Here is a 12,448-nt window from a genome sequence, read left to right on the forward strand (position 1 = left end):
AGAATTTAGGCCACTAAAATAATTGATCATTGCACCTCTCAGTTGACATACTAACCTTTCTAATTTATGTCTAAAGTGTTCCGGTGTTCTTTGTTAATTCAATTAACACTTGTTAAACCTATCTCTTATGACTTTTTCAGTTGGCTTGAGGCACTGGGCATTTGAAGGCTGCAAAGCTAGTCCTCCCATTGGTAGTGACTGTGTGCTCTAGAGGGCAGGCAGGTGGACAGGGGCGGGAGGCTGGTGGCTCTGATGCTCAAGGAACCGAGGTCATTGAATGAGCCGCTGAGTCCCCACTATGCAGTGGGGAAATATTTCTTCTCCACTTGCTGTGTCCAAGGTTTTATACACTTCCCCCCAGTCCCACATATAAATCAGCAATATGTCAGTAAAAGTCAAGTCCAGAAAACAGGCAAGGTACCCGAACCTTCCTCTGAGTGCACCATAAAGAACCAGTCGACTTCTTCTGAAGGGCAGCTTTCCAAATCAAGGACCAGCTTGTTCTTCCATCTAAGACATCTGACTCTCTGGATACCCGAACATCCTAGAAGAGTCCCACCTACAGCTCACCTTCTCTTCCAGACCTCTTTATACCACCAGCCCTAACAGGACTTCTGAGGGGAGAGATGAGGGTTTGGTAATAAAAGCCTACAAAATGAAGAAAGGTCCAGGCAGAGTCAGCTCTGTGCCCTGACCAGTGTTTTCTGGTGCCTGGAAGCTCAGAATGCTGACACTTTTGTCAAAGTAAAAGGCCAGGAGTGCTAAGATGACATTCTAGTTGGAAGCTTCACTGTTTCTTGTGGAGGTGAAGCTGGAGATGTTCAAGACGCCCGTGCCCACCAAGTGTGGAAGGGGGCTCCCAAACTTTGCCCCCATCACACCCGGGGTCCCCGTCAGAGAGGCTCGGGCGGGCTCCCCACCGTCTGTTATCCTATCTCACAGCCTTGAAGCCATGCTTCTCCAAGTACCGCCAGAGGATGGTCTTGGAGTCTCCTTTCTGCTCATGGAAGGAGGACAGTCCTGGTAGTGGTGGCCAAGGCCCAGAGCCCAAGATAGGCAGTTTTCCAAGGGGACACACATGCCAGGGGAATGATTCTGTCCTTGTCACTAGGGGCATTCTCCTGTCCATTAACAGCTCTGTGAATTAGGCCCAGGAGCCACTTTTAGGATGAAACAGTCCATCAGAGGATAAAGGGTGGTGTGAATTTGGCAATTTGGGTATCAGGAAAATTGGGTGTAACCGAGGAGCTGCCTGCAAGCCAGCCAATTGAAAGGTCTGAGAGTGTGCGGTGAGGCTCCTCCCACTCTGTGAGAGGTGCCATCTGGGGGGTGTGTGTGTGTACGTGTGTGTGTGTGTGTGTGTGTGTATGTGTGTGCCTGGGTGTACATGTGTGCGTGCATGTGTGTGCACGTATGTGTGTGCACACTTGTGTGTGTGCATGTCTTGCTCCCCCAGGCCCCCTTACCTCCTAGCTCTCCCTCCTCTGCTCTCTCTCTCGGCCTCAGCCTGCTTCTTCTTTCCTTTACTCCTTCACTATTTCTCCCTCTAGATATGTTCACCCTATTATAATAATCCCATAGCCCGCATCCTTTCCCTTCCACTCCCCCAACTTCAATTTATTTCCTCTAAACGCAGTTTTGTACATTTATTTTTTTAAGAAACCCCTGCTGCTTGACTCTCTTTGCCCCTCTCCCATACCAGCTAGAATCCCCTCTGCACCAGGGCCCTTTTCATGTCCTCTTTGGGAGAGGGGAGCAGAGGGGATGGAGGTGAGGTTACCACTCTACTGTCTTCAAGGGGCACCCAATTAAGGCTATTTCCTGTGCCCTTAGAACACGATGGCCCAGAGTGCAAGTTTCCCATCCTGAAGGGACCACCGCTGACCCTCTGTTACCCACAGGCACGTCATCACCATCCGCCACTCCCCGGGAGCTTCTCTCACCCTCTGAATTTAGGGAACTGTGCTCACTTTTGCACTGGCCTGACCCAAAGAGAATAAGGGGCCACATTCCTGAGAAAGTTTCCCATGGGGCTTCCCCCTCCAAACAGCTAGTGGTTTGGCTTGTCCCCTGTCTGCAGATTAATCGTGCCATGACTTCCTCATTGGCGGGCGTATCTTAGAGCCAATGAGATGACCCCTAAGATGCGTCTACATGTTTCCTCATCTCATTTTCTAAGCAAGCATCTGCATTTTAGAAAACTCACTTAGAAAGATGTGTTGGCAGCTGCAGGCAACCTCTGCAATCAAGAAATGTGGGTAATTTCCAAAGACCTGGAGAAACGTCAGAAGTATTCCTATCCATTGCCTCCCTCTAAGGAACCCTGCAGCCTTCCACTGCGGGAATACGGCAGACACAAGACCGTGCCGCTGGCAGCAGCCTTGGCTCCTGTACTGGCTGACAAGAAGTAGCGATCGTTACTGCTGTCTTTATGAAGCCACTGTCATTTACTGAGCACCTACTGTATTAGTGCACATTTAGTATTAAGCGCTAAATGTGCACAAAGACCTCGCAACAAAGTTGTTTTTTTTTAACCTCTATATTGGAGTATTACTGCTTTACAATGGTGTGTTAGTTTCTGCTGTATAACAAAGTGACTCAGCTATACATATCACAACAAAGTTTTGAGGGAGGTATTATTATCCCCATTTTACAGATGAAGAAACTGAGGTTCAGAGAGGTTAAGTAAGTTCCCAAAGTCATGTGGCTGATAAGAGGCAAATCCTATTCTGGCTCCAAGCCTTTGCTCTGACCACTTGGCCACCCACCCCAAGGGACACTGTGGAAGCCCCCAAGCATTAGACAACCGGCCTTCTGTAGAGGAGGAGAGTTCCCAGGAAGACTCTCCAGGGGCACACTTGGCCCCTTTATAGAGAAACCCAACATACAAAAATCCAAACTCAAATTCATTACCAAGAATTTCCCATAGCCCCACTTTAAATGGAGAGTGACCCTGACACATACAAAATAGGGTTCAGTTTAGAAAGACGATGTTTACTGAAGCTTTTCAGAAACAGATGAATTTCTTGAACCAACATACCCATATACAAATAGCTGCCTATGACGTCAGACCAGGATGGACCAGAGACACACATAAAACGGGAGGACCCCGCCGAGAACCAGGTGCCACCTATGAGCCGTGGACACACACATACACACGTGCACTTGTACACACACGTGCGAGCACACACTAGTACACGCACACACTTGTGTACACATGCGCAAGCTCATATACACACATGCACAACCATGTATGTGCACACGCCTACACGCCGCATTCACAGCCACATGCACACACACACCCCAGGGCTCTAAACAAAATCACTTTGCCTCCTCATAGAATATCAAAGGGACGACAACGAGTTGGGACAAAAGCTGTCAGGCCAGACCCTTTCAAAAATGAACCCTCAAAGAGAAGGAAGTGGGTCCCCCAGGTTCATTATAGATGCACTCTGGGCTCAGAATTAGCAAAACTGGCCACCAGTCTCATCCATCTGCACTTCCTCCCACCTCTGGCTCTCAGCCCTATTGCTCCCCACCCCCTCCGCACCTGCCTTAGCCAAATTCTCAGGTTCTTGGAGGGGTGGGCTAAGGGACTGACCCCTAATCCTACTGGGGAGAATATCCTAATTGAGAGAATCTATTTTTCCCTCTTTCATTTTTTTTTTTCTGTCTCTAATGTTAACACATGAATGATCCTAAAGTTTTTATGTTATTTTTTTTTCTTGGACTAAACCATTATTTACAGGGGGAGAGGGGGAAGAAAGGCTCTAGAGGGCCTAAGGGGGATAAGGGAGACCAAGGAGCGCCTGGATTAGATGCCCCCTGTCCATTGGTATGTTTCCATCTATCACTTGGTTGTTCTGGGTTTTTCCTTGAGGTTTGCAAGCTGGAAACAAAGAAGGCAAATAAAAAGATGAAAACCGAATGACTCCACTGATGCCACCAAAACCGACCTGCTCATGTGACTGATGAAATTCTGCCTGCTGTTGGTGTTGCCCTAAAACCACAGCTGCAAGTAATTCCCGCTAAAGCCCTTTCCTTTGAAGATGCCGAACAATTGATATGTGGAAACGGAGACACCACGAGGAAAGGGATTTGGGAGCAGGCCTGGGCTCTTAGCTCCAGGCTGGCTTTGGAAGCCAGTGTAGCAATTGTGAAACCCACCCCGCATTTGCCTTCTTCGTTTCATGGCCACCTCTGTGGCCAGCAGTTCAAACTGTCTGAATCCCCACTTGGTCAGGATGCAGGACACTGGGGTTAGCGTCTCCTGAGGGCCATCTATGCCCCAAACTGGGCAGAACGAGGCCAGAAAGGGGCTTTCCTACACAGCCTCCCAATGCTCACCAGCCATCCGGCTAAAACCTGTAAAGCTGCAGACCAAAATCTGTAGACAGACCCCCACGAAGCCTTCCCAAACCAGCCAACGACGAATGATTCGTGGCACATATGCCGGGCTTCTCAAGTGTCCCTCAACTCATTTGAAGGTCCTGAAATTATGATGCGCTAAAGTTGAAGTTCACCTGTGTTTACTCCAAGTGAGTCTAGATGGAGAGGGGGCTGGATGTACACGTTCCAAAGCTCAACTCTCCCAGGAGCCAGAGAGAGCACAAAAGCTGAACTGGGAAGACGGGAATCAACTGGGAACTGGGGTCTATTTGTAGATGCCTCGAGGGTCCTGCATCCTGGCCAGGGTAGGACAGGGCCTGTCCACACCACAGTCGGAGCTGGCCAGCCTTGACCTAAATAATCATCGTGGTTGGTTTTGTGAACAGGGACACCGAGGTTTTAAAGGAGAGAAAGGGGAGCCGGGGTTACCAGGGCTGGACGGACTGGATGCCCCGTGCCCACTGGTATGGCATCACCCTCCCTTTCCTGCATGGCCAGTGTGGGCTTCCCCACGTGTGCGGCTTGTGCCTGTGCGCCTCTCCCGCTGCCCTGCACACTCCTGCTTGTCACTCTTCACTCAGTAGACACCAAGGGTCACCCTGCCTTAGCTGGTCCTCAGGGGGCTCCCGCCACGTTCCCCTCTTGCATGCAGAGTCTGCCAGGATGCTTTCTTGGCTTCCTCCTGCAGCTGCTTCAAAAGCCCATCACCTTAATGTGAGAGGCCCTCCCCACCCGATGCCAACCTTAGCTGCATCAGACCCTCCTTTCAGAACTGCTTCTAGACAAACCTGCCACCAGAAAGAAAGCCAGGGAAGTGGATTCTCAGGACAAGTTATGAGGATTGTGACTTCTCTTCCTTCACACACTGCAGTTAGTTGGAAAACCGTTGGCAAAACATTTCAATGAGATGCCTCAGTTGGCCCCATGTCCCGCTCCACTCCAGCATCGCACGATTTAGCAGAGGAAAGATGGGCACCTTATGAACACGGGGAAGAATGAGGAGTTCTAGAACCAAAGTAGAGGAGGGTGTACGCTGACTGTTCTTCCGGCAAAGATCTGGGATCACTGCCCCGGTGACACCCCCAGAACCAGGGGACGGTCCAAAATCAGGATCCTAGATCCTGTAGGGTTCATCCTTTATGCTTAAATCTCAGAAGACACTACAAGACCCTCCCTTGGTTTCCCTTTTTTTTTCATCTTTAGGTGGTTCACAACCAAAAAGTCTGAAAGAACCTGGAAAGGTTAAGAATGTAGTTAAGGAAGGGAAGGGAGAGACAGGGAGGGAGGGGCGACATTTAGGACCCGCTCCCAAGCATGTCCCACCTAAGTGGTGGCATTTCTGGTCCCGCTGGGCCCAGTCCCTCTCCAAGCAGGGACACCTGAGGCTTCTACAGCAATCCTTTGAACATACTGCAGGGGAAGCAGAAGATGGCACGTCACTCCAAGGCAATTGGCTCAAAAACTTCCTGCTCTCCTAAATTTCTGGAGGAGGTTTGGAGCTCATGGATCTAGTTTCATACCAGTAATTGTCAGATGAGCATTCCCAGCCTCACATCCCCACCCCAGGGTAACAGAGGAATTATCTTTGTGTGACCCTGACAGGTGACCATAGAGCCCCTTGAAGGGACTTTTTAGGACCACACAGGCAACACGAAGGACGGCAGAGCAAGCAGCGTCGCAAGCCTCCCGATCCCACCGCGCTCCCCACCTTCCCACCCCCACCTTGAACCCCCAGCATGCAGCACGCACCGCACAGGCGCCTTTCTCAGCCGTGGAATCTCCCGCGCCCTCCGCAGCACCTCCGTTAACCAAGCAGCCAGGCGTCCCCTCTGCCATGACCCTTCCCACGATCTGAACACTTGAGTTCTGACAACTGCAGCCCTGGCCTCCCTGCTTCTCACCCACACACTGTCACTCCCCTCTGCCTGCCCAGCCCTCCTCTGTTCCCCCTGCCACCATCCACGTGCCAAGGGGAATGCCCCTGTGGTCCACGGAGGCTCCTCTCCCTTCCAGAGACCGTGTGAAGTGTCGCATTGTGGCGGGCTGGGGAAAGGGACAGAGGTCTTCATGGAACCCTGGGATGCACCACCTCATCCTGCAGACCCTCCCCGACCCAGAAGGGACAATGAAAGTTATCTTGATTTGACCTTTAATGCAAACTGGCATTTTCTCCAATAACATTTGTGTGTTACTTTTGCTGTGAAAGTGTACATGCCTTGCCTTTCTTGTTTCTCATTGTTGCTGTTCGCCGTCTCCTGCGCTGTGTTACTGTGGAAGTGGGGCGGGGCTGGGGGGCTGTTGATCGGGAATTTCAGTACAAGGTAACTAGACTTCTGCGGCCCCCGTGCAGGGCCAGCTGTCTGCTGGATGCCAGGTGAGTGGTTTTGGCACCTGTCATGGGTGGATGAGTAGGTCCAGGGCACAGGGTGCTCCCCTTCCGGGTTCGCGGGGGCTGACCACTTGCTGCGGTCCCCTGAAACCTCGTGTGCGTCTCTTTCTCTGCCCTGGAGCCTGGAGTTCTAGAATCTGGGCTGCAATTCTAATAGACCCGAAATGAGAACCAGAGCTTTGCCCTGGTTCAACCTCACCCTCCCCACCTGCCTCTAAGTGGTTTCTAGGTTCCCGCAGGGAGTGCCAGAGCAGCCAGGATAGCAGGGCCCGAGGAGACTCGGGACGTCCTGAGGCTGCAGGTGCTCCGGAGGTGCACCAGCAAAGGGGACAAGCGGCACCCGGTGGATTCCCATTCCACCACGGCCTCTTCCCCCCAAGTCCCCAGCAATGGCTGTGCCAGGAGCCCTGCCTCCTTGCTGAAGGCACCTCAGGCCCACATTGCAATGCCTGTGAAATCACCCCTCCTCCTCCTTACTGACCACCAGATGGGAATTGCCTAGATGTCCTCCCCCAGCTGCTAAGGAAGAGAGAAAAAAATCACAGAATGGGAGAAGTGGGGGCGGTCGTTTCATAGAGCCGCACCTGCCCCAGGTTTTACGGAGGAGGAAACTGAGGCCCCCAAGTGCTGAGTGACGCCCACGGGCACCCCGCACTCAGTACAGCCCGAGGGGAGACCAGCAGGCCTCTGGTCTGTCCTCTCCACAGCATTCAGGTGACCCCTGCTTGCTGAGCCCACAGGCTAGCGTCTTGGCCTTGCACTGTAACTACATGTGAGCCTGGCCAGTGGGCAGACGGGCGGGCTAGCTTCCTGCCTCCTTTCGGCTCAGCCCTGGGGTAGAGAGACAGACTATATCGGGGGGCCGCACCCTGATCAGCCGTCGCGATGCTTGTGGCCCTTGTTCCCTCTGTCCTGCTGCTGGTGGGCCATCCCACAGAGTCTGAGCCGTCTGCCTTCCTTCCTCACTGCAGGGTGAAGATGGCTTGCCAGTCCAGGGCTGCTGGAATAAGGTAAGGTTTCCCAGGGTTCTAGTGCCTTGGAGCAGAGGTGTCCTTGGGCTCCTTTCTCTATGGTGGAATAAAGCATGCACTATTTCCATTCTGGGCCTTTCTGCAGATGAGGTAGCAAGACATGGGTCAAAAAAGGAACGATCCCACAGGCAGGGTGCCCATTAAACACCCTCCCACTCACTGCACAAAATTGAGAACGTTTAAAAATGATTTTTAAGGCATCCGCAAACCCGAGTGTATGGAAGTTCCATGTAGTCAGACAGATGACATCTTTATGCTTTGTGTGGTTAAATTATACAATACTTCTCCTGCAAGGAGTTCTAAACCATGTTTTAAAATTAGTTATTATTAGCTAGTCTCATAGTGCTCGTAGGAGGCCATTTAAGCCATTATCCAGATATAGGAAATCTAAGTTGTTTAAACTATGAAGTCACATAGATTCTATACCTCCTCCTAGAGATCGGCCAGCTCACCACTCTACCTTGCCCCTTGAACTTAAGCTGTCAGAGCTCCATGCTTCTGCACATGAGACCTGCAGCCCAACCTCTCTTGGGTTCCCAGAATTCCTACCAACAATGAGGTTTCATTTGTTCACACTTGCCCCTGCATTTGCCATCATTAAAGCCATCTGACAGCACTGGGCTGTGCCCTTACATGCAATCACCCCACTCATCCAGGGCCTCCAAAGTGCAAGGCTCCCCGGCATGACCAGGGCCACTGATTTGCTAATCCAGAAGCCCAGCTTGGTCCTGGCAAAGGTAGCAGCTGCCATGCAGTCCCACCCACGGCCTCCCTCCACCTTGCCTCCCGCTCAGAGACTTCATGCCAGCCCTTTATCACTGAGGTCTCAAGGTGTGGGTTCATCCTCATTAAAGGGCTGGAGTCCACTACCTGCCTGAGAGTTTGCGCTTAGCTGATCCAGTCCTGCCCAGTGACAGCAGAGTCACACTTACAATGAGATGAATACAATCCTCCGGCTAAGTGCCCACAATCTCATTAGTTCACGGGATTCAGTAAAAGCAATGAAACCACCCAGGTACCTAAAGCGCCCCTAACCAGAGAAAGGGAAAGCTCAGCCCTCAAGGGAGATGCCTCCCCAAGAATCTGTCTCTCTCGCTGTGCCTCGCCCTCTCGGTGAGTTCCTGTAGACCTAGTTAGCTCCAAGAAGAAGGAAAGGGGTGCGTCCCCTAAGAAAAAAGATTTTCTTCTTCAAGGTTGCTGTGGATGGTTAGGAGATAGAAATGGTTGGGCTTAGCAGGGGAAGAACAGCCTACTCTCGAGAGCTGCAATGTCTGGGAGAAGCAACTAGAGAGCCCGGTGTCTGTTGGTTCACACCATTAATTCATTTTGGGAAGATGCAGTTAATTCAACAGCCAGGCCTCCAAAGGCCGCATAGGGAGAAAGTGCCCTCTAGTGGCCAGGACGGGGAATGACTGGAAAGAGAAAGTGGTTTCCCACCCTCAGGATGCTGAGAGCCAGCACCAGGGTCTTGGAACGAAGCGGGTTCCTGGCTCCCCCAGTTCCCCTACCCAAAGCTCCCATCCAACCCAGGACAAGACCCACCTCGTTTCCCACAAGGGAAATAAACACTCACAGACCAACTGACACTAACTCCATGTTGTTTTGTGTTTGTTTTTGTTTTGCAGTGATGCCTCTAACCTGGGATTGGCCTGTGTGTGTGTTTGTAAATAGAATATTTATTTTTATACAGTTTCCACTTTTTGAAAATGCCCAAAGTATGATGCATCTTACAGATTATTAAAAAAAAAAGGAAAGCCTGCATATTTTGTACAGAAAATACCAACCTCCTCCCTTTTGTTTACAAGATGTTTTGTATACGTCTAAGGCTCTAATACACTTTTCGTTAGTGAGTACGGCTGTACGTTTGCATGATATTTGTGCACACTTATTAAGTACTGAAGCTTAATAAATTATTGTGTTCCAGTGCCAAAGGGGGCCAACCAGCACTCGGGTGCTGGCTAGTTTATGTGTGACTTCAGAGATACGTGGAGTTCCATGGTGTTTGCTAAGCTAGGTGTGTCTCAGAATATCTTAAACTCTTATGGACTTTCATTATTAAAAAAATTAAACGTGGCAATCCTTGATCCTGATTCATCACTAAATTAAATACATTCTTTTCTTGTGAAATCAGGAAGTCCCAGAAGCGGAGGGTCCTCAGAAGTGTAACGGTTTGAACCATTAAGTCCGACAGAGGGAGGGCTGGGACTGTATTAAGCAACGTCTATCATTAAGTTACCCCAAGTCCACTGCGGTGCCACGTGAGTGTGGCCCCCAAGGTTACAAAGGGCTACTTGCTGCTGCTTTTGTTTTTTGGTGGCGCGTTTTTCTTTCTCTGGGGGCCGCAGTCACTAGCAGCTATTGCTGACGATGGCCATTCATTTGCTGTAGATTTGCAAGGTCTACTCACAGCTAATAGCAGATGAAAAGTTTGCCTCACAGCCATTCCGCTCCAACAGAGAACGCTCAGAAAACAGGAATCTGGGCAAGATATTGGCACTCTGAAGCTGTTTTTATTTTTTAAGAAGCTAGAGTTTTACGGTTTTCTGTACTGTTCTTAGTATAGCGCTTATAAAGGTCTTGCTGCTTATAAATAAAAGAAACCTATTTTAAAGACTAGGTAAGTATTACCTATGGGGCAGCACACAGGTTTACTGTTACGTGTTACAACATAATTGGTGCTTCTAGAGGGCTTGAAAATAACGAAGTACTTGGGTAATTTCAACACCCCCCCCCATTTTGTTTGCACTTTAATGTGTCTTTATATGTATATCCTTTCATCATAGACAGTACAAAGTCACACTGAAACGGAGACCCTGTCCGCGCATGGTAACAGAAACTCTAAGTTAATGAGCTTCACATTCGTGGGACCCCTGCCACATTGTGAGGTCGCACTCACAGACTCTTATCTTCATGGGACCACCACATGCTGCCCAGACCCCAGGGACCTTACCAGCGTGCTTACCAAATATCCACTCAGATATTTTGGAAACCAGACACCTTTCTCCCCTGAGTCTTGGCTTCCTTGTTTGAAAAGTGAAGCAGTTGAATTAGAGCTACTGTCTTTGGTCATCTCTCCCCTCCACTGGTGGCAGAAGCATGAGGGACCCAGGCCCCAGCCACCAGCTGGTACACATTTCTCTTCCTACAGAGGGAGCATTCCAGGATGCCGCACTCCCCCGATAATCCTGAGCCCAGGGATGTTCCTCGTCCCAAGCCTGCTCCCCAGAAGCTCCACCAGGCACAGTGAGGGCAAGCCTGGCCCTTTCAGGGGTTAAGACAATATTTTAATTTTCATTTCTTTTAAACTCAAAAGAAAAAAAATGAATATATAATCATGAATCCAGCTAGGTTCTACCAGAGCAGTCATAAAATATAATTTTTTTGTATTTTTCTGGAGGAAGGAGTCTACACAGGCAAAAGTGCCCAGAGCCCCTGAAAGTCGTAGCACAGCTCTGCCCAGCCTCTGCTCCTGGAGATGTGCTCTTGCCCTGGCTCCACTGACTTACGCCTCCTGCAATGCCACCCTCCTCACCTCCACTCCCTCATCTGAGGTCCTGAGGAATCAGAGTGTAACCTGGTTTTCCTAGAACCACTGCCTCATTCCCTTTCAGGGTCTCACTGGAGCAATCAGAGCCCATTGATGATCTCAAAATAGAGTCAAACATAAACTGGAAAGATCCAGAAACAGATTCTGTGTTAGCTGAAGACCCTGAATAACTCTTGAGCAAACCAGAACCTTACTCTGTTTCCATCCTGGTGTTATTATTCATTTATTTATTACACCTCAGCTAATAAATACCACAAAGGGTTCAAAGTCACTTGCAAGAATACAGATAATAAAATAGAAACATGTGTAAAGAAAAGTTTAAACGTCAGAGTCAAGGAAAAATAAATCAGGCAGTGGCAGGCGAGCCCGGGATAGGCGGGGAAGAACCTCACACATTTCACCCCCAGGGGCCTGGTGGGCAGAGAAAAAAACCAATCAGCCTGGTTTCAGCATCCACACTGCCCTCCCCTGGGGGGCAGTTCACTGAGGCTGGACCCTGTGTACACACGTTGTCTCCCCCCGGAGTTTGGTGCCTCATGTATCCTCAACCCGGACATCCTCCCCGTCACAGGGCTGCGAGCGGCACACCCCCAAACCCCAGACTCCTGACGTCAGGGAGCCCCAGGCCTCACTACTTGGACCTTAACCCAACTCAACTCCATGTCAGATGGGTTAGAAGCAGGGAGACAAATGGTCAGGAAGCAGGGGGGCTCGGCACTCATGCTGGCAGACAGGAGAACAGGAAGAGGCAGGTGCTAGAGGGACGGTGCGGGGAGGCAGGCGGGTGCCTTGCAGGAGGAGGGATGGACCAGGGGGCGCCGCACAAGGCGCTGGTGGCAGAGAGGGCTCGGGGAGGTTAAAATGCTCACTCTGGTTCTGGGGACTTGCAGCCCCCCCTTGTTGAGAGCTGCTCTCTCAAGGAGTGAGGCACCAAGCCCTGCCCGGGGGGCAAATCACGGCCCTGTTGGTGAATGTTCTCTGGGACCTGCAGGCAGCTGGTCTGGAGAACCACCTTCTCTGGTTCGCTCCCCTCCCCATGCGGTGGCACCAAGCGCACCTTGTAGCTGGCACTGTCTGCTTGGAGACTTGCAA

The 12,448-nt window shown here is 50.7% G+C and overlaps 1 protein-coding gene across 5 annotated transcripts in view; it reads left to right on the forward strand.

Moving 5' to 3' along the window:
• LOC111183459 (uncharacterized) overlaps positions 1 to 11,408 on the forward strand; it is an 84,284-nt gene extending 72,876 nt beyond the window's left edge. The window contains exons 32-34 of one of the 5 annotated variants that reach the window (XM_089897593.1): positions 3,749 to 3,835; positions 7,750 to 7,788; positions 9,435 to 11,408. In XM_089897593.1, coding sequence (XP_089753719.1) covers positions 3,749 to 3,835; positions 7,750 to 7,788; positions 9,435 to 9,437 — 129 coding nt within the window. In that variant the 3' untranslated portion in view covers positions 9,438 to 11,408. Of the gene's footprint in view, positions 1 to 3,748; positions 7,789 to 9,434 lie in introns of those variants that run through there. The other 4 variants (XM_089897594.1, XR_016388061.1, XR_016388060.1 and 1 more) reach the window with 4 other exon arrangements.
• Positions 11,409 to 12,448: the final 1,040 nt, after the last annotated feature.

The sequence above is a fragment of the Delphinapterus leucas genome, chromosome 16 (genome assembly GCF_059928025.1).
Source record: "Delphinapterus leucas isolate spDelLeu-1000000601 "Yukka" chromosome 16, BTC_Dleu_Yukka2, whole genome shotgun sequence".
Lineage (NCBI taxonomy): Eukaryota > Metazoa > Chordata > Mammalia > Artiodactyla > Monodontidae > Delphinapterus > Delphinapterus leucas.